The sequence below is a fragment of the Lissotriton vulgaris genome, chromosome 10, assembly GCF_964263255.1.
Source record: "Lissotriton vulgaris chromosome 10, aLisVul1.2, whole genome shotgun sequence".
NCBI classification, from domain to species: Eukaryota; Metazoa; Chordata; class Amphibia; order Caudata; family Salamandridae; genus Lissotriton; species Lissotriton vulgaris.
Window position 1 is genome coordinate 1,008,307,203 of NC_141698.1, and position 23,116 is coordinate 1,008,330,318.

Here is a 23,116-nt window from a genome sequence, read left to right on the forward strand (position 1 = left end):
AGGATCAGGCGATGGGTTGTAGGTCTCCAAGAGTACACGTTCAAGATCGAATATGTCCCTGGAACCAGGAATCTTGCTGCAGACTGCCTGTCGCGCTTAGTGACGGAAAGCGATGGAGACAAGACAGAAGGAAAAGACGAGGAAGAGAAGGAGGATTACCAAACTGAAAACGTATGCGCGATAATCTAGAGAGCCATAATTGAAGAACCATGGAAAGAAGCGCTCAGGACAGACGAGACCATTCTCAAAGTATGCGGGAGAGTACAAAGCAAGTGGAGACATGAAGACAAACGGGTCAAAGCTCTACGGCCGTTCTGGATTGTCAAAGACGAATTATCATTGGTCGACGGTTGTTTGTTCAGAGGGACAAGGTTGGTCCCACCCACAGCGGTGAGAGATGATCTAGTGGATTTAGCTCATGACGGCCACCTGGGCATCACTATGACCAAACAAAGGCTAAGAGAAGATTACTGGTGGCCATGCATGGACCATGCAATAGAGAGGAAAGTTAGAGACTGTATCCCGTGCAGTGTTAGCGACAAAGTGTTGAGACAACAGACGCCGCCCATGGTGTATAGGCCACCCCCGTCAGGGCCGTGGGAGGAGGTGGCGTTAGACATTGTAGGCCCACTGATGGGAGAGGTGCGCACACCCTACATCTTAGTGCTTATGGATCTATACTCAAGGTGGCCGGAGTTGAAGATTGTAAGTGAAATCACGACGAAGACTGTCATTGAGTTCCTTCAAGAACTGTTCATCAGAGAGGGGCTACCAAGCAATCTACTCACAGATAATGGGGTTCAACTGTGCTCAAAAGAAATAAAAGACTTCCTCGAAGAGCGGGGGATCAAACACAAACGTTGCGCTCTGTACCACCCCGAGACCAATGGAATGGTCGAGAGGTTCAACAAGACTCTCAAGGAGAGCATCCAGTTGGCAAAGACCAGCGGCCTGAATTGGAAGGAAGAAGTGTGGAAACGGTTGGAAGCTTATAGGCTCACGCCACACCAGACGACGGGCGTCACCCCTTTTGAGTTGCTCAGAGCGAGGGTACCGAACACAAAACTATCACCAGGCTGGATGGGGTGGCACAAGGGATGGTCCGACCACTCCAAGGAATCGAGGGGGCTACTGAGACAGAGCATAGCCATGGCAGAGAGGAAAGAAAGGTTTGATAGACTGCACTCCACACATGAGGCTGGGTTCAAAGTTGGGGATGACGTTAAAATCAGAACACCCACCGGCAAGGCAAGGTGGTCAGAATACAGCAAGCCCACAAAGATAGTAAAATTGTTCAGAAATGCTGTAAAAACCCAGGAAGGGAAGATCTGGAACCTGGGAAGAGTTGTGAGGTATCGCCCTCCTAAGCAGGATGGCAGTGTGGAGGGAGGGAGTGAAAACAAATCAGGGGTGGCCAAAGAACCCCCTCCCAGGGAGCACGGGACGATCCCTCGCCCGGTTAGCAGAACGTGCCGGAGAGTGACCAGACCGCCCAGGCACTTGGAGCAATATGTGATGATGTAACTTTTTGCTGTTCACCCTGTTCTTTTGATGTTTCCTTTTCGTAGGGAAGGGGGATGTGTGGTATCTCCCATCACTGCGCTCTCACCCCTTCATTTACATCTCTGTTTGTGATGGAACTGCTCGCGGTGACATCACTTAGAATGTCACCGCGACCAGGATTCCAAGGTGAGCGCCGGCGATAACGAGGCTGTCACCCGTTGTGACCGGGAGCTGTGGCTGAGGTTGTTGTGTCCTTTGTATTTACGGACCATAATAAAAACTTGCGGTTAACCCTTCAGAACTGTGTCTTCCATGTATAAGGTAACCGCTACACAGTACTTAGAGGTAAGCGCGGTTCATAGTTAGGATTTGCATGATTAATACCAGTTTGAGGACAGTGCACGATATGCAACGTGCGTTGTTTATCCTTTTTAGTGAGTCCATCTGTCTGCTTCAGACAACGGTGCCACAGCGTATTGTAAATATTATATAAGCTGAACATGCATGAATCTGAGCACCTTCAGATACTTAATACACTTTTGCACATTGGATCGTTGAGTGATATTGACTGGGAGTTTCATACATCTTCTCAGGTTCAAGATTCATTCATGGTGTACTTTACACAACCTTCAGAGCATGGACTTTCACTGTGATTGAGGTATGTGTTTACGTATAAGGGTGTACAGAAGAGTTTGAATCGGCATAGCGGAGTATGACACTGTCAGTTATTCCATCGTATTTCTACCATCAGGTTTCATCGTTTTAAATTGATACATCATAATACGTTGCAGCAAGGACAGGTGACTTTGGCATTCTTCTCGTCTTTGTAAGGCATGCGGTTATCTCATTCAACAAAGAGAAATTATTGTAATTTTTCAAGCAAAAACACTAGCGGTATTCACGCTCTTGTTCTTACTGTCAGGTTACCTGGAAGAGTGTCTAGGAATTTCGTGTTCTTTGCAAAGCATGTCACACACAAGGGAGTACATCACAAGACTAAGACCATCACTGGGTGTATGGTTTATGAATATGACTGATTAAAAAATGTCTTTATAAGTAATATCCTTTATGTGATGCACATAAATTGATCAGGTTCCCTTTACATTTTCAGGTTACCCCTGAAGAAGGGACCATTCGTCCCGAAATGCATTGGGCGTTGTACTGTTTAAATTTCATTTTGTAATAATTTATTGTACATTATTTGTATAACATGATTTGTATACGTTCAAAAACATTGGAAAAGCTCTAATTTTGAAATATCAAAAGAGTTTAAGTAAAATACTGCTTGAACAAATCGTATACAAGTTAAATTTTGTTTATATCACATATAGTTGTGCACGTTAGAGTCCAAGTTACCCACGGGGACCTGGCCTCCTCACATTAGTTAACTCATATTCTAGGCAGGCATATCACTAACATAGCACACTGATCGGTTTATCTGCAGTAATAAGCACTGCTACATTGAAAAATCAAGTGTGCACAATCCACCAACATTATTCAAAATAAGTGGTGTCATGGACAATTGAAGGCAAAGGTAAACTTGTAATTTAGTTCGTACTTGCCCAAGTGGGCTGTAACTTTCCATAAAAGAAGGAATTGCTGTGTTCCAGATGTAGATTTATTGTTGATATGAAGACCTAGGATAAATAAACACAGCATATAATCAAGATAGTAGAATCCAGTAAAAGGCCCCACTGGGAGCAGCTGCCCTGCTGTTCAGCCTCAAAGGTAACTGACAAGTACCCTTAAACATACACAGATAGAACTCTAGATGACATCACAGATACAGGCTGAGCAGCAGAGAACAAGACACTAAGAAATGAAGAGGGGAAAGCAGGATATAACATGGGCCTACGGAGAATACGAAAACTTTTCTGGGTAAATACAGGCTTTCTGCATAGGTGCGGAGATTGGGCAGGTGTATCATGGGCAAGTACCCAAAGAAAGTGTCGTAGGTGCCTGCCCGTTGCAAAAAACAAGCGACCATGTAAAGGAAGTCAGGTAGTCTCATAAATATACAAATATAAGGCTCTGTACAAAAAAGATAGACCGGATCGTATCTGTGTTCTTGTGCCGACAGTGTGCTTCCAAAGAAGAGGTTAGGGAACACGTGAAAATTGAACTGCAATTCAGGGAGGGCCCCTTCCTTTCCTCCTGTTTGGAAAAACATACAGAAAAAACAATTAGTGACAATGTCAAAACCCCAGTGTATATACAATAAAATCAATTCTGTTATCCTTTGTAACATCAAAATTCCTAGAAGCAGCTAATGGAAAAGAACCTTCCTTGCACCAAGGGTAAACCTCCATTATCTGTCATGCAAGTGCACTCCTAGTTCCTCATCCATGTTCAGACCTCCCGGGCTTTTAGTTTGGAGATTTACAATATATTTTGACTCAAGCTGCCTGAGTTTCATTGTTCTATTGCCCTCTCTGTGAGACTTGGGTATTTGTTCGACAGCCACATAGCTCAGGAGCGAACTGTCAGAGAAATGGTGCCTTTCGAAATGACGCGCTACTGGGTAATGGGGATCTTTACTAGTTATTGCTCTCATATGCTCTAGCATTCGCTTCTTCACCATCAGAGTGATGCTGTCTATTTAATTCAATTTGCATAGATATTCCAGCAAGTAAATCACAAGTTCAGTACTGCAGGTCAAGAACTGAGTTATGGGCTCTCTGGTGCCATTGTTTCATGTGAGATCTTTCTTCATAAAGTTATGTTTACAGGCCTTACAATGACCACAGGGAAAGAAGCCTCTAAGCCCATGTTCATTGTTAGTGTTCCTGCTGGTGATGTCGAAGTGGACTAGCTTATCCCTGAGGCTGCGCCCTTTACTGTATGTGATATTAGGCCTTTCTTGTATGAGATGTCCAATTATCGGGTCGCTGGTTAGCACATCCCGGGTTTTATTAAAAATGCGTTTGATGTCATTGGAGCTCTCGTTGTATGTGAGAATGATTCTCGTACTCATCTCATCTTTTTCTTCTGCCTCTCCAGTGGGTGCAAACAATATGTCTCTTCTATCTACGTTATCCAACTTAGTGATGGCCTTGTTGAGCTCCCATAGTGGGTACCCTGTTTCCTGGAATCTGCAGAACATGATGTATTTTTCTTCTTTAAAGGCTGCTTCTGTGTTGCAGTTTCTTTTGGCTCTCAGTAGTTCGCTATATGGTAGGCCCCATTTAAGGGCATCTGGATGACCACTAAGAGCGTGTAACAGGCTGTGGCCTGCAGTGCTTTTGCTGAAAAGTTTGGTTTGAAACTTAACCTCTACAATTTCAATTTTAATATCAAGAAAATCAACTGTTTTACTGTTGATATTCCTGGTGAGAGTAATGTTTCCTGTGTTGATATTGAGTTTGTCTACAAAGGCATTGGCCTCTTCCGCAGTGCCTCACCAGACAACGAACAGGTCGTCTATGTACATTAGCCATATGACAACCTGTTCTATTTCCTGATATTCTACACTGTTGTTCAGGATTTCTTCCTCCCACATCCCCAGGAACAAGTTCGCAAAAGAGGGGGCAAAACAAGTCCCCATCGCGATCCCGAGAATTTGTTTGTAGGGGGTACCATTGAACAGGAAAATATTGTTGGCCAAACAGTGTTTAATCCTGTCCAGAATCATATCGAAAGAGGACTTTCTGCTCATGACCCTTGACGACCGCTCTCTCTATACCATTATTGAACATGATCAAGTTATAGCAGCATGTAAGCACTGTTTATGCACCAGACACAAATGGTTTAAAACCCATACCAATATGATTCCGGACATTATGGTATGGTGACACTAAACCCACCCAATTGGAGGAGTCTAAGAAAAAAGTGGAAAAAAAGGTTCGCAGAAAGTTCTGCATGCAGCTGAAAGCACGTGAACTAGTTCAGACCATTGGGAATCTTGCTGTTAAGCAAAATTATGTAGCGGGACTCAAGTCTACGCAATTTAAGCTCCCTATTTCCGCCCCTGATGTGATTGAGGACTGAATCAATGACAAAGTAGACCAGATCTCCAATATTGCCCCCATGAATTTCATTGATGTGTCATGCAACAGGGTACGTCTTGTTATCCTTAGTAATAGCACATAAATGTTGAAGGATCCTGACGTGGACAATGTGTTTGGTGCTGCCCACGTATTTTTTGGGACAAGAACACTGAAGCACATACACTACATAGTCACTCCTGCAGTTAAATGAATGACCAATTTTAAGAGAAAGTATTACTGAGAGGACTGTATATCTCACTTGTGTTTTGGCCAATGGTGAATGCCTTGCATTTGTGACATTTGTGGAAGCCTGGGGGTGATGCCAGCCATGACTCCGATTTGACCAGTTCTGGACTGCTGGTGCAAAGTTCCCTCCTCATGGATTTGGCCCGCCTAAAAGATAGGAGTTGATGTTTGGGCATGGAGGGTCCAATAAGCGGGTCACTGCGTATCAAATCCCAATGTGATTAGAGGATATTCCTCACTCTCTGATGGTAAGTATTGTATCCCGTGATAATTCTCACAGCATTCTGTGTCTTTGATTTATTCTTACTCTGTTCGAACAACAATGCCTCTCTGGGAAAAGATTTGACTTTGGTCTGAGTGTTCTTCAACACCTCAGGGTTGTAGCCCCTTGCACAGAATATGAGGTCAAGCTCAGCCTGAACTTCCCTCAATGCATGCATTTTGCTGCAATTTCTTTTCATGCGCAGGTTTTCGGCATAAGGAATACTCTGCCTCAATCTAAGCGGGGGAAAACTCTTCGCATAAAGTATGGACTTGCCCACAGTTTCCTTGCAAAAGGTCCTGGTGTGGATTCGGTTGTTGTGTACGTAGACCTTTCAGTCTAGAAACTCAACCTCACTTTTACTGATGTAACTAGTAAATGCTAAATTGGGGTCATTAACATTAAGCCGATCCACAAAGGCCCTAGCTGATTCAATGGACCTTTTCCAGAGCACAAAGAGGTCATCGATATACCATGACCAGAGGATGATGTTCTCAGTCTATTCTTCTGAAAATTCCAAGGCGAGAACCTGCTCCTCTCATCTGCAAGTTTGCATAGCTGGGGGCGAAGCAGGTGCCCATCGCAATTCCCAGTAAATGTTTGTACAGATGCTTGTCAAACAGAAAAAAATTGTTGACCAAATACCACTCCATCACTTGAAGCAGCATGATGGTGTGTTGATACGAACTGATGCATCTGGCACCTAGAAAATGTTTAGTGGCTCTTAGTCCTTGTGCATGTCTTATACTGGTGTACAGAGAAGAAACGTCTAAGGTCATGAAGACATGAGAATCATCTTAAACAGTGTTGTAATCTTAATAAGGAAATCGCCTAATGTGGTAGGTTCCCGGCAAGGTCCTGAAGGAGATGGTCAATATACTTGGAGGTTGTTTCAAACGACCCCCCTATGGCTGATATAATGGGTCTTCCCAGGGGGTTGGTAGCATGCTTGTGTATTTTAGGAATTAGGTCTAGCACATGGATAACTGGATGTTCAATTTTAAGTTATTTCAATTCTTTATCATTGAGTAATCCCATGCCACGCCACCACAACAACTGGTTGTGAACCCCCTTATTGATCACGTTGTAGCTATTGGGGGTTATTCTGCTGTAGCCCTGTGTGTCATTTAGTTGTGAATACGCTTGAGCCTTGTACAAGGGCCACAAAGGGATATTGCACCCCTTGTTGGACTGCTGGACTACAATAACATTTCTAGCAGAAATGTTCTGCATGACAGCATTATACTCAAGCAACCGGTCTGCATTGTCATTACTAAATCGTTTGCTGGAACTAATTTCTAGTCTCTTTAGGTCCATAGTGACCAGTTCAGAAAATAAGTCCAAACCATCTCTCGGCATAGCTGGTGTGAGCACCAAATTGGGCTTAAAAAGTGAATGAACCCTGCACCCAAGATCAACACCCAGGTTCGTATCAAGAGGTCTGTTGTCAGTATGGCTTTCTCTTTCTAGTTGGTTCAAATCTTGGAGGAGTTCAAAATCTGCCAATGGCAGATTTGCTGACTGATTTATGGCCTCATTATGGACCTCAGTTCCTGGGGTTCGAGAATGGAAATAATAGTGAAATTTAAGTTTCTTTACATATTTCAGCAAGTCAATTTTTGTCTGCACGAAATTAAAATTGGTAGGTTTGCAGAATGTGTGCCCCAAAAAGAGGATGCCTTTTTCTTTTCTGCTTAATTCCGGTTCAGAGAGATTGATCACAGTTTTGGCATCCTCTATATTCATTTCTTGGTGCGGGTCTGTCTTTGTACGGGCGGCTGTTCGGTGCTTCCGCCTTCTATTTTTTCTCTGCCTCTTCCTTTGGGATTGCTAGTTTTGTATTTTCTTGGAGGTCGAGGTCTTAGATTTATTGTTCGGTCCAGCTGTAAAAAACACAACTCGTCTGTGATAGACGTTGGTTCTCCACTAGAGGCCTCAACCGGGTCTGTTTCTACCTCGGAGTGTATATATATATTCACCAATATATTTAGTTATGAAATCATGACATGTGACTAGTAGTAATCCATATTTATTTAAAATTATTATTTCAAATTAGTTAATTTAGTTTCACTTCGTATTTAAAACCATTATATGATAGTAGTAACTGTTCAAAGTCATAGTCTAATAGAAAAGTAATTAAAACAGTAATCTGGCGGACTGACTGTGTGATTGAATAAATGTGATACAAAATAGTTTAATAATCACAGTCGCTTCGAAAGCCATTTTATAATAATAATCCTCATTCATTATAGACTGACCCCACAGTGACATTGAATTAAGGGGGAACGGCATCATTGGAACAATAATCACCCTATTTGTAAATATGTGTTTACTCCTGCTCAGACCATGGTGGAGGATCCCAGAATGCCTACTCCAAAAGCATTGTGAACTTTACGGTATTCAGCTTGCAAACATATAGGCTGAAGATACCTTATGTGATTAACAATAACCTTGGGATGATTAGTGGAAGGTGTACAAGAGCTTCCTTTGCAGATCTTCAAAAGGGGCACCGATTACCTTGGTTTACGCCACCTTGCTAACTTGCAGCGAATTCAAGAGTATATAAATGCAAAAATCTGAACCGAATAAATGGAGACCCCAGTAAGTTTTTTAGGGAAACATACAAGTACTTTGTGGTTACAACACTATATAAATCTTAGATCCATAGCTAGATCCCCTTTGTATAGACATACATTCCAAATCTGCCTTGGATGAACGCAACATGAATCTTCCACTTTCTGCTTAATGAAATGCACTTCCAAACACATACAGCATATATGAATTCATTCACGAGTAGAGTAACGAATGTTTGATAAACCGTGCTTTGTGCAGAAAATCAAATGTCCTTTAAGTTGACACACATCTTTGTTTTTCCAGACACTCCCCACGGCGGCCATTATGAAGTACATTTTAATAATGTGCGGGTGCCAAGCGGTAACCTAATTCTAGGTGAGTATTGTCTGATATGTTTACTCTTCTATTCCTTCCACCTTCCTGGGTGGGGGTAGGAAGAGGTTAATATTTCTCTTAATTATTATTGTTTTTTGTCTCTGCCCTAACTGGTGTTCACATTTCTCCCATCCATGGAAGGCAACGATCAATCTTTACTCTGGCCCCACCTGGTCTCAAATTATTTAGAAGATAATAAAAGCATAGTTTTTATAGCCCATATTGTCACAGGCCTGTAGCATTGGGGAAGTGCAAACAGCAGTTGTTTTTACCATTTACAACTCATCAGTAGATATGTTATCAACCCTAGAAGAATGAAAGGCCAAGTGGACCTTCTAAATTTGGGTAACGAAATGGGCCCAAAGCGCATTTCCTTAGATGCATAACATGTCAAAAAGGAAGTATTACCAATGCACATATTACCATACTGTTTTACATTACCTCCCCCTGGTTTTGGTACCCAACTATAGACTCCTAAATATTATGCTTCACAAAATATAGACCACTTAAATTTTGTGAGGTTTAGTGTACATAAGTAAGAACAGAGTAACTAAAGTTCACTCTATATCCTCAAGGTATGTAGATGTGGAGTTAAGAATGATAAATCTATACTTATCAGTGTATACATACCTTGATAGTTTGTAGTCGCTATTTTTGCTAGGATATTATTGCAGCACAATATTATTGTAGGTGGTATACTGACAAGCAACCCCCACCCAGTCACATCACTTTTACACTTACACAAAGATGGAAGCAAAGTTCCCAAAGGAAAGGGCATACAAAGTTTTATATAAGTAGTGTTTAATGCAGTTGTATTCAAAACCTCTTACAATTTCCTCATCAAAAGCCAATCTGATCTCATTGCTCAGCCTGTTACGTTTCAAGGTAGTTTAGCATTCAGTGAGTTTAAAGGTGTGTAAACACTGCATGTTGCTAAGTCTCTGGTTTAGGCAAGGCTTTTAAAGGGACCTCTTTGTGCAATTGTGTGAGAGCACCGTTCACCTGTGCATTTTTGTTGAGTTGTGTAAGTGAGGTACAGGATTTTCCCTATACATCATGTAGAACGTGGCAGGTTGACAGGTTGTTACTGGGGTTTTTTCGTGTCTTGTAGTAAATCTCCAATATGACCTCCTGTTCCTATAATGGCACCTGTAGTCCTCAATGTCATTGTTTTTTGAGGCAGGCCTCCTCTTTTAATATGCTCCAGATCAGGCTGGTGTGTAAATTCTTTAACCTATCTACTTATGGTATTGTAGAGATGATCTTGCTATTTTCCTATCAGTACAGAAAAGTATGCCCTTCTCTATTGTCATAATTGAATGTCTTTTCAGTTTGCCTCTTATCTACGCATGACAGTAGTCTGCATGACGTGTTGCCCTTCCTATGTTATCTAGATATGTATTCACTGTAGTCATGTTTACTAAGATCCTTAGGCCCTTCTGACATTTTCTTTTCCACAAGCACAGCATTGCTCATTGAATCAGCCACTGCCAGGATTTCAAGGGGCCTTGCTTTGTAGCCACTTAGATGTTTAGCAAATCTTTACTTCATCCCATATGTTTTTTCCATATGTACCTCAACCTTGAATGTCTCCCCTGTTGTACCCACGTTCCTCAGTAAGCCATGATTTTGATAATTACTTTTGAGACCTGGAGAAGAGATACTGGCCTAACAGAAAGGTGGTATTCAGACTTTGTAAGAAATGACACACAGTTGGGTAGGACAAGGGTATTTAAAGAATTGTTTAGTAGTCTTTGGCATAAGGTGCAGCCAGGATAAAATGATAGATAGGTGGCACAAAGAACACAAAAATTGGGATGAATGATAAAGAAATAGGAGTCAATTGTGTGTCTTTTGCTTTCTTGCCTTAAGTGCGCCAGGTATGCCCAGACGTGGGTCCTGGGCTTGCTGTGCCACTGGAATCAAGCTATCCTGGCTGAAGAGGGGTGAAACCCCGAAGCAGTCCTAGGTTGCTTGTTTCCGGTCCAGGGAGGACCCGACTTGGGAGTTCGGGCTGGACTGTTCCCATTAGGCTCAGGGTCAAGAATGATTTGCATTATGGCCAGGTCTAAACTGGGGTGGCATGGTGAGCAAAAGAAGGGTGGATTTAACCCAAATCTCTTGACTGGGGGTGAATGCTTTGATTTGTTCTGCATTCCATCCATCAATTGTGTGTCTTTTGAAAGAACATCTGGGGCTGCTGAAAAATAATTAGGGCTTGATCACTTAATTGTTTCTGGTAAGACATCTGAGGCATTGTAATGGCTTGAAAAGAAATTATAATTTATACTTTTAAATAGGAATATGCTTTAATGTAGGATTTATAACATACCTGGATTTTTATTTGTGGCCTGGAAGATATAGGGTTTTAAAGAGCAGCAAAAAATGTCAAATTAAAGCTATTGTGGGGCATGTGGGTGTCCAATCTCAGTGTCCAGATTGTTCATGCATTGATCTTTGCAAGAAAAGATGGTGATTACCATGTGAACTTTTGGCATAATTGCCAAGGGTCCACCTGGTAAAGATAATGGGTTGCATTTACCCCGCATGTCTATTCAACGCAGTTACTTCTCCGACTGAAATGTTACTTTAGCATGCAATCATTACAACAACTTGCTTTAGGGGGCGCTGGACTTTGAAATAGTATAAATTAGCATTCCAACTCCAGTCTATGCAACAGCAGGGAAGGTGTTGGATTTAGAAATCCAACAATGGTCCAATAACTCGCCCCTTATAGCAAGTTGTTGTAACAACATGCATGGTAAAGTAACACATGGTAATGTCACAATCAAGGCAGTGACTTGGCTGGTCGTTGTAAATACTGTGGGGTACAGGATGTTTCCCAAGCTAATGGCATGCCCACTGCCTGTTACTCCCAAAGGGGCGGCACATTCTTCACCTGTAGTACCAGCAATCAAGATTTTACAATGCAGAATCTAGAGGGATTGCTGTGTTGCCGGGTGTGTGGCATATTTAAGCGCTCCGTTACCTCACTTACAAACAATTCTCCTGTCTGATGGAACACAATAACCGTGGTGTGCTGCAGTGTGCATGTGAGACCCCATTACAATGTGAGAATGCAGGGTGTACATTTTTTTTGCCCTGCCATGTTCCCTTGACTGGAAACACAACCAGAGAATTATAGAATGTAGCAATATTGATAGCGTAAGAATCCAACATTGGATACCAATTTGTCTTTGTGGTCCCCATTGGTGCTCTTAAACCACTCAACATACAGTAGCTCTGCAGATCCCTCTGTGGACAACAGTACAGAGTTGGATGGTTGGACAGCACAGCCCGGCAGGCTGCTTTAGTTCTGTTTCTGCATTATCTTCCTTAGTCATGTTGAACCATGTTGCTGTTGCCCTGGATCAGGTATCAGTAAAACAAAGAAATTCCTTTCTGTGTTGTTTACTCTAGTTTTGACATACCAGCCTACATTAAAGAAATTTTGACTTTCTGACCACTATAGAGACACCATTAGTTATGGATACACAGACAGTTTAGAATGATAATTCTACTCAAGACTTTTTTATTCTTAAAAGTAATTTTTTTCAGTCAAAAATTGATTGGTACACACTTCATAAAACTTAATACTTTTGAATACTCAGATATAGGTTTGTTTTAACAATTTTTGTTTAAACAACATTTCATTATCATACAAATCTCTGAGTAACCACTCAGTGTAGTGCTATAAACAAAGAATATACAGTTTACAATAAAATTTATAAAATTAGGTCCATATGTCGACGCGTTTCGGTGCTTTATTCGTTATTGTGTAAACACCTTCCCCAGGACAGAACTTTTCAAAACAAGACTTTCTGCAGGTGACATGAGGTGTAGTGAATGTATGTGAATAATCAGGTTCATCCAAAAATATTTGACCAAACATCATGCAGCTTGGATTAAAGGTTAAATATGGATCTCCTAGGGCTTCTGGATGAATTTTTAAAATGGAGATATCTTTAAAAATGGCGGAGCTAACACTTTTCTGTTACACCTTTTTCTATCTAGGCGAGGGAAGGGGTTTTGAGATTGCTCAAGGACGCCTGGGGCCAGGCCGTATCCACCACTGCATGAGGACCATAGGCGTGGCGGAACGTGCTTTGCAAATCATGTGTGAGCGCGCTGGCCAGCGGGAGACCTTTGGGAAGAAACTTTACGAGCATGTAAGTATTGGGGACAGAAATACAACAGATGCAACCTTTCTCAGTTTTGTGCTGTAAGTTAGTAGAAGGTGAAGAATTGATGGCCGGCATGCAAAGAAAACCTAAGGCATTATGTGAAAGATGCCTTAGGGTAACGCAGTACAATCTGAATGCTGTATCGAAAACCCAATTGAAATGAAGTGGCTTGCATATTTTTCTCCAAAAAAAATCTAAATCATTTGAAAACTCTTATTTTTCCAGAAGGCTTATTTATAGTTTGACGGGCTGTATTCCGTTCCACCAGGTCAGCAGAGAGATGTACACGGCTGCCCTGGAGAACTACAGTCCACCATGTTTTGCACACTTTGCGAGACAGACATCTCTCTGTGCCCAGGGCCGTCTTAACAGCATTATAGACCCCCGGGCAAAGCAGTGCACTGGGCCCTCCCTACACCACTCACATGAACACAAATGTTTGATGGAAAATGAGTGTTAAATTCTGGTCTGCATGTGGACCCTATGCTCATGGGGCCCTGGGGCAACTGCCCAGTGTGCCCCTGCGTTAACACGGCACTGTCTGTGCCTTCAGAATTTCGGCCCTGCTGAAGGCACTGAAGCTTAGCTGTTCAGACACCATGGTCAGTGGACCTGCAGAGTATAGTTTTTTATGTTCCAAATTCAAACTTCAACTTTCTGTTATTGAAAAACAAAAACAAATGGCCTTAACATGCTTGCAGTTTTCTTCCAGCGTGCGGGGCCATTTATTTGTTAGGACCACAGGTATTCCTTGCCGTTCCCAAACATCCCATACATCAGCATGCTTTCCAGTTTGAGGAACGTTGACCTTTAAGGTGAGAGTCGATGGCATTCCACTATTTGGGACCTTCTTTTTTTAGCTGTTTGAGTTAGGGTAGGATTATCAGATGTAGTGAGGCTCAGTGGAAGATTCTCATGTTGGTATATTGGGGGTGGCAGGTTATGAAGGTAGTAAAACCCCTTTATTCATGTAGGCCAAAAGGATAAATCAGTATTTGATACTACCCTCCAAGAAGAGCTCGCTGTGGCAGCTTCTTGTTAATTTATTTTTAGTTTCGTGTGCAGGCCAGACTGCAGTGCAGTGCAGCAGTATACGCATCCCATATCAAGGACCATTTGAAAGATCTATCCACCAGGAAGCTTAAAGAGGAAGAATGTTCTGGAGCATAGAAAGTGGCAATTAGACACCCTTAATCACATTGATTTGATGGGTGAATAAAAGATCTAACTTCAAAATTATCCTTAGGCTGTTGACTTTTGCATTGGTAAAGGGGGCACTCCGGAAACCCTGGATGGAGGCAAATGTAGGTACAGACTTGCCTGGTGCTCCTAAAAGTAGCATTGACTAGAGAAACCTTTGTCTCATCTACTGTTGGTTATGGTCCAGGCAGCTGGTGATTTTAAAAGGCTTCTTGGAGTCATGTTTCAGGTGAAAGGTGGATTGGAGTATTTCAGGTGTTCCACCTCAGCTTGTTTTTATGTCCTCTGCTTCAATCCCTAATGGCTCTTCCACTTCCACCAGTTGAAAGGGGTGATCTTGCTTTTCAGTTTAGTGTGTATAAATATTATAAAAGATCCTTTAAAGGAGAAGTAAATGTTAGTTACCTGTAGCACCAGTTCTCCGCCATAGGAATTGTCTTTAAAGAAACATAAATAACCTTTCTTTTTCCCCGTAACTGGGGCCAATGGAATTTGTTGTGTCTTACCAGGCGCAGCGGAGTTCTCTTTCAAATATTACTTTATCCACTTCTTAGTAGCAGGAGGGTAAATATGCACATCTGTATATATGTCTGGATATCCTTATTCTCCAGCGTCTTCAGCTCTTACACCTGCCCCACCAGGAGCAGCATATACCCGAATTGATGCAGAGTCAGTAGTTTTACAGCTGAAACCCTCCATTCGTTGGCAGAGTGACATCGAAAGAGTCTCCGACTATCCGTGTGCTCTAAGTTGATATTGTAGAGGTCTCTTGGCTCTCTTCATCTGTTGTCTCACTTGGGAACATTTACCTTTTATGTTTTTTCTCTACTAATCTCTCTAGTGCTAACAACATGATCTCAGCAACCAGAAACTTGGAATAGTACAATTTATTTGATCTTTTTTTCACATGTACTTTTCTTTGCATTAAAAGACAAGAATAGAAATAAAAAATCTTGTCTTGTGCACATGTGCTTTGTGATCCCATGCAAACATGAAGACAGGCAATGTTTATGACATAATGAAATGAAGAACTCGTGATGGAGAACCGGTGTTACAGGTAAGTAACCCTTTCTTTCCCTTTATACTATTTCTGAACCTAAAATCCCACTTCCTGAATAACTGGTCTGAAGGCACTGGAAAATACGGTTAGACCTATCTCTTCATTTGTTTTTATCGTTTTAGTGAATCATATGTGCATTAGAATCTTGAAATATTTTCATTGCGCCAATAAAATATCTCCATTCAGACTCAGTTTGATGTGCTTTGAATTTTCTTAACTGAAAGTTTGTTTTCCAGGTTTATTTCATTGCCACCCTGTGAGCAAGCTGGCTGTTGAGCCATTGCAAGCAGGTACAACACTCAGACCTGTCTGCAGGGCACATGGCATGTGCTGTGCTTCACTATCTGCAGAGTTGAATGGCATATAAGGGATTCACATCACGGTTGTATTGCAAATGATATGCTTCCTTTCAAGGTTGTATGCCTTTTGATGTGCTTCTCCTCAAGGTTGTATGCCATTTGATGTGCTTCTCCTCAAGGTTGTATGCCATGTGATGTGCTTCTCCTCAAGGTTGTATGCCATTTGATGTGCTTCTCCTCACGGTTGTATGCCATTTGATGTGCTTCTGCTCAAGGTTGTATGCCATATGATGTGCTTCTCCTCACGGTTGTATGCCATATGATGTGCTTCTGCTCAAGGTTGTATGCCACACGATGTGCTTCTGCTCAAGGTTGTATGCCATATGATGTGCTTCTCCTCAAGGTTGTATGCCACATGATGTGCTTCTGCTCAAGGTTGTATGCCATATGATGTGCTTCTCCTCACGGTTGTATGCCATTTGATGTGCTTCTGCTCAAGGTTGTATGCCACATGATGTGCTTCTCCTCAAGGTTGTATGCCACATGATGTGCTTCTGCTCAAGGTTGTATGCCATATGACGTGCTTCTGCTCAAAGTTGTATGCCATATGATGTGCTTCTCCTCAAGGTTGTATGCCATATGATGTGCTTCTGCTCAAGGTTGTGCTTCTGCTCAAGGTTGTATGCCATGTGATGTGCTTCTCCTCAAGGTTGTATGCCATTTGATGTGCTTCTCCTCAAGGTTGTATGCCATTTGATGTGCTTCTCCTCAAGGTTGTATGCTATGTGATGTGCTTCTCCTCAAGGTTGTATGCCATTTGATGTGTTTCTCCTCACGGTTGTATGCCATTTGATGTGCTTCTCCTCAAGGTTGTATGCCATTTGATGTGCTTCTCCTCAAGGTTGTATGCCACATGATGTGCTTCTGCTCAAGGTTGTATGCCATATGATGTGCTTCTGCTCAAGCTTGTATGCCACATGATGTGCTTCTCCTCAAGGTTGTATGCCATATGATGTGCTTCTCCTCAAGGTTGTATGCCATGTGATGTGCTTCTCCTCAAGGTTGTATGCCATTTGATGTGCTTCTCCTCACGGTTGTATGCCATTTGATGTGCTTCTCCTCAAGGTTGTATGCCATTTGATGTGCTTTTCCTCAAGGTTGTATGCCACATGATGTGCTTCTGCTCAAGGTTGTATGCCATATGATGTGCTTCTGCTCAAGGTTGTATGCCATATGATGTGCTTCTCCTCAAGGTTGTATGCCATTTGATGTGCTTCTCCTCAAGGTTGTATGCCATTTGATGTGCTTCTCCTCACAGTTGTATGCCATTTGATGTGCTTCTCCTCAAGGTTGTGTGCCATGCAATGTGCTTCTCCTCAAGGTTGTATGCCACATGATGTGCTTCGGCTCAAGGTTGTATGCCATATGATGTGCTTCTCCTCAAGGTTGTATGCCATATGATGTGCTTCTGCTCAAGGTTGTATGCCACATGATGTGCTTCTGCTCAAGGTTGTATGCCATATGATGTGCTTCTGCTCAAAGTTGTATGCCATATGATGTGCTTCTCCTCAAGGTTGTATGCCATATGATGTGCTTCTGCTCAAGGTTGTATGCCACATGATGTGCTTCTGCTCAAGGTTGTATGCCATATGATGTGCTTCTCCTCAAGGTTGTATGCCATATGATGTGCTTCTCCTCAAGGTTGTATGCCATTTGATGTGCTTCTCCTCAAGGTTGTATGCCACATGGTGTGCTTCTGCTCAAGGTTGTATGCCATATGATGTGCTTCTGCTCAAGGTTGTATGCCATTTGATGTGCCTCTCCTCAAGGTTGTATGCCATTTGATGTGCTTCTCCTCACAGTTGTATGCCATTTGATGTGCTTCTCCTCAAGGTTGTGTGCCATGCGATGTGCTTCTCCTCAAGGTTGTATGCCATATGATGTGCTTCTCCTCAAGGTTGTATGCCATATGATGTGCTTCTCCTCAAGGTTGTATGCCATATGATGTGCTTCTGCTCAAGGTTGTATGCCACATGATGTGCTTCTGCTCAATGTTGTTTGCCATATGATGTGCTTCTCCTCAAGGTTGTATGCCATATGATGTGCTTCTCCTCAAGGTTGTATGCCACATGATGTGCTTCTGCTCAAGGTTGTATGCCATATGATGTGCTTCTGCTCAAGGTTGTATGCCATATGATGTGCTTCTCCTCAAGTTTGTATGCCATTTGATGTGCTTCTCCTCAAGGTTGTATGTCGTGTGATGTGCTTCTCCTCAAGGTGTTAGGCCATATGATGTGCTTTTGCTCAAGGTTGTATGCCACATGATGTGCTTCTGCTCAAGGTTGTATGCCTTATGATGTGCTTCTGCTCAAAGTTGTATGCCATATGATGTGCTTCTCCTCAAGGTTGTATGCCATATGATGTGCTTCTGCTCAAGGTTGTATGCCACATGATGTGCTTCTGCTCAAGGTTGTATGCCATATGATGTGCTTCTGCTCAAGGTTGTATGCCATGTGATGTGCTTCTCCTCAAGGTTGTATGCCATGTGATGTGCTTCTCCTCAAGGTTGTATGCCATTTGATGTGCTTCTCCTCACGGTTGTATGCCATTTGATGTGCTTCTCCTCAAGGTTGTATGCCATGTGATGTGTTTCTCCTCACGGTTGTATGCCATGTGATGTGTTTCTCCTCACGGTTGTATGCCATTTGATGTGCTTCTCCTCACGGTTGTATGCCATTTGATGTGCTTCTCCTCAAGGTTGTATGCCTTTTGATGTGCTTCTCCTCAAGGTTGTATGCCTTTTGATGTGCTTCTGCTCAAGGTTGTATGCCACATGATGTGCTTCTGCTCAAGGTTGTATGCCACATGATGTGCTTCTGCTCAAGGTTGTATGCCACATGATGTGCTTCTCCTCACGGTTGTATGCCATTTGATGTGCTTCTCCTCAAGGTTGTATGCCTTTTGATGTGCTCCTCCTCAAGGTTGTATGCCACATGATCTGCTTCGGCTCAAGGTTGTTTGCCATATGATGTGCTTCTCCTCAAGGCTGTATGCCATATGATGTGCTTCTGCTCAAGGTTGTATGCCACATGATGTGCTTCTGCTCAAGGTTGTATGCCACATGATGTGCTTCTGCTCAAGGTTGAAGCCATATGATGTGCTTCTCCTCAAGGTTGTATGCCATTTGATGTGCTTCTGCTCAAGGTTGTATGCCACATGATGTGCTTCTGCTCAAGGTTGTATGCCATATGATGTGCTTCTGCTCAAGGTTGTATGCCACATGATGTGCTTCTGCTCAAGGTTGTATGCCATATGATGTGCTTCTGCTCAAGGTTGTATGCCATATGATGTGCTTCTCCTCAAGGTGTTAGGCCATATGATGTGCTTTTGCTCAAGGTTGTATGCCGCATGATGTGCTTCTCCTCAAGGTTGTATGCCATATGATGTGCTTCTCCTACAGGTTGTATGCCATTTGATGTGCTTCTCCTCAAGGTTGTATGCCATATGATGTGCTTCTCCTCAAGGTTGTATGCCATTTGATGTGCTTCTCCTCAAGGTTGTATGCCACATGATGTGCTTCTGCTCAAGGTTGTATGCCATATGATGTGCTTCTGCTCAAGGTTGTATGCCACATGATGTGCTTCTGCTCAAGGTTGTATGCCATATGATGTGCTTCTGCTCAAGGTTGTATGCCATATGATGTGCTTCTCCTCAAGGTTGTATGCCATTTGATGTGCTTCTCCTCAAGGTTGTATGCCGTGTGATGTGCTTCTCCTCAAGGTGTTAGGCCATATGATGTGCTTTTGCTCAAGGTTGTATGCCATATGATGTGCTTCTGCTCAAGGTTGTATGCCATATGATGTGCTTCTGCTCAAGGTTGTATGCCGTGTGATGTGCTTCTCCTCAAGGTGTTAGGCCATATGATGTGCTTCTGCTCAAGGTTGTATGCCATATGATGTGCTTTTGCTCAAGGTTGTACGCCACATGATGTGCTTCTGCTCAAGGTTGTATGCCATTTGATGTGCTTCTCCTCAAGGTTTTATGCCATTTGATGTGCTTCTCCTCGCGGTTGTATGCCATTTGATGTGCTTCTCCTCGCGGTTGTATGACATTTGATGTGCTTCTCCTCACGGTTGTATGCCATTTGATGTGCTTCTCCTCACGGTTGTATGCCATGTGATGTGCTTCTCCTCAAGGTTGTATGCCATGTGATGTGCTTCTCCTCAAGGCTGTATGCCATTTGATGTGCTTCTCCTCAAGGTTGTTTGCCTTATGATGTGCTTCTGCTAGAGGTTGTATGGCATTTGATGTGCTTCTCCTCACGGTTGTATGCCATATGATGTGCTTCTGCTCAAGGTTGTATGCCATACTTTGTGCTTCTCCTCAAAATTGTATGTTGTATGATGTGCTTCTCTTCAGAGTTGTATGCCATAAGTCGTATGATGTGCTTCTCCTCAGGGTTGTATGCCACATAATGGTCTTTGTTGTCTGCAGGGAGGGATGCCCTGCAGCAGAACAAGGGCTGCTTCGAATGCCTGCTGAAACATGTTGAATCTTTGAAGCTATATAATGCAAATACAAATGATATATCAAGTACATTCTCCCATCACTACGCTCTGTAAATTCGAGAGAGGGTGCTCAGCTCGGTCAATGTATTGAGGTTAATCTGTGAAGTAAGGTCTAAAGTCACTTAAACTACTTTTCTCTTCCCAAAAGTATTCAGAGTGTTGTCAGAGTAAGAAGAAGCAGATACCTCTATTAATTGTAGTAATGGATGTGCCTTCTGCTCAACGCCTTATTCCACCCGTTTTCCATGACCTCCCTCTTATCGGAGAGCTGCAGCCATCCAGCAGGAATATCGGGAGAGATGTATTAAAAACTTGTAAGCGGCGCATGCCTCCATGGCTAAGAATTCATTGCCTTTTGTTCGTGAATTCGTTTTCCTTGCCATTTTTAAGTCTCTGTTTATCAAAACCCCTCCCCATGAAACTTGCACCTCAGGTAAGCTTGGGATCTGCAACAATCTGTAACTTTTAGTAAGATTGACAAGGAAACATGAAGTACAATTATTTAGTTTCGTCACTGGCAGTAAAACTAACGGGCCAGCTGCATTTTATTTTAAATCAAGCCGGTTCACCTACCTCTAAAGGAGATGGGGGACCATAGGTTAGAGGGAGTGGACAACTTCTAATTTTTGGCAGATGTTGCATTACCCCCAACTCTAAATGACGCTTCCTCCCCAAGTTGTTATTTAATTGATAAAGGCAGTGTTAAAAAAATTGTAATCAGAATCAGAGAATCTTTATTTCGGTTCCTTTAAACCATAATAGATGCAAGTAATACATACAACTCCTAATACAAATAGTGCATCAATGCCATTACAACTAATTATAATTAGAGGGTGTAAAAAAAAGATGGTTATAATTAACTATCGCCCTATAATTAAGTACATCAATACAATTTTAAATATGTTAAAAAGGCATCAAGAATTAAAAATGAGGATAACACAAATCAGCAAACCCTGTCACATTGTCCGTTTGTTTGTTCTTCCATATATAAGATAAAAAGAGAAAAAACACAATTTGATAGTAATTTCTAATTGTTAAGTTATTGCAGTGAGAACTCCCTTATTCTCTTCAACATACACAGACAAAATGTATTAATAATTTCTGTACGGTGCTTGATCAGGTTCTCTACAACCTCAGTCCTGCTTTGGCCCTTAAGAAGCTTACGGCTAGTAAGAATTTAATAATACTAAAAACAATTACTTGAGCTGTATCAGTCTTTAATATTCTTTCTGCTTCTTTACAGGATCTTGTTCCTAAATTTTTACAAATGGGTTTAATCCATTTTTTCCTAGGCTTAACATATGCAGGTCAAAAGAATAAAACGTGCAAATAATTTTTTTTAACTTTATCTGGGCATAAGATACGCAACTCATTATCAGTTCCATCATAATTAACGGCCCAGCGTGATGTCATTACGTTTATGTTCAATACACAATATCTAAATTTCATGTAAAAGGTTTTTGCGAGTTGAGGACGCACTTCGTCAAGAAAAGGCTCAAAGTTCGCTATGTCCTTAAACAAGAGAAATTAGGTTTTTAACGGTCCGTTAAGAGGATCATACAGCACACTACTTTGGATATAAGCCCAGAAAGTAGATTTTAACAATTTCTTACAGCCCGATGACAGTGAAGTTGGGTCGTCCCAAAACTGGGACAGGCCCAACTTTCCAAGCCATAAGAAAACATGTCTAAACCACAAAATACATCTGTTCTGATCCAACTCCATAATCTCCTCTAAACCAGTCTTTTAGTGCATTAATTCTGGGGTTGACCATAATCTTACCCAAAATGTGAGGGGTCTTAGGAGTGCATAATGATCAGTTTGTTTTACATTCAAGTCCAGAATAATTGGAGTTAATGGTGCACGTACAGGTAGACTTAGGAGCATTCTATAAAATGTGTTTTCCCCCATCTCGAAGATCTTTTTACAGTGGGGCCCCCCAAATTTCAGCCCCGTACAGTGCTGCTGATTGAGCTTTGTATTTAAACACCTCCAGGGCTGGAGAAACTGCCTTAGAAGATTTATTCCTGTGCTTTTTCATTATGGGTAAGGAGTTTTGGAGCAAAGCTATCTTACTTTTTTCCATTTGTGACCTCCACGATAGCTTTGTATCCAAAGCAATACCCAGATAACTAAAACTCTGCACATACTACAGCTTTTGGCCATTCAAAGCTATATTTTTCTTAAAGGTTTTATGGGGATTCATGGCCATGTATTTGGTTTTACTGGTATTTATTTCTAGACCTTTTATGTTGAAATATGTATAAAAGGAGTCTATTAGGCTTTGCAATACTTTTGGTGTTTGTGATATTAATATGGAGTTGTCAGCAAATAATAGCGCTGGCACCGGCTCACCCCCCAATTTTGGTGCATCATTCATACAACCATTCAGAAAATTGGGGAGATTGTTTACATACAGTGAAAATAGTGTTGGTGACAGTACGCATCCTTGGGGTACACCCCTTCTTAAAGGGATTACTTCTGTGAGTTCGCCCCTCGGACCCCACCTCACGTTTGCGTAATTATCTTCGTGTAACCTTATTATCTGCTCAAGTAAGTCACCAGGTACCCCTTGACGTCTCAATGTATACCATAATAAGGCACGTGGGATAAGGTCAACCGCTGCCTTTAAGTCTACAAAGGCAACGTAGAGGTGTCCTTTTCTTAGTTTTACATATTTCCAACACAAGCATGTAAACCTATATACCTGGCCCGTTGTGCTGAGTTTTGTTCTAAAACCTGCCTGTAATTTTGAAAGGGCATTGTTTTCCTCAATCCAAATATTTAATCGATTTAAAATGTTCCTAGCAAAAATGTTCTGTAAAATATCTATTAAACTAATTGGGAGATAGTTTGCTG

At 42.0% G+C, this 23,116-nt stretch overlaps 1 protein-coding gene across 1 annotated transcript in view; it reads left to right on the plus strand.

Annotated features, from left to right (window-relative positions):
* Positions 1 to 23,116, plus strand: part of ACAD11 (acyl-CoA dehydrogenase family member 11) — a 399,787-nt gene that overhangs the window by 334,728 nt on the left and 41,943 nt on the right. The window contains exons 16-17 of the mRNA XM_086942043.1: positions 8,875 to 8,946; positions 12,961 to 13,115. Coding sequence (XP_086798169.1) covers positions 8,875 to 8,946; positions 12,961 to 13,115 — 227 coding nt within the window. The remainder of the gene's footprint in view (positions 1 to 8,874; positions 8,947 to 12,960; positions 13,116 to 23,116) is intronic.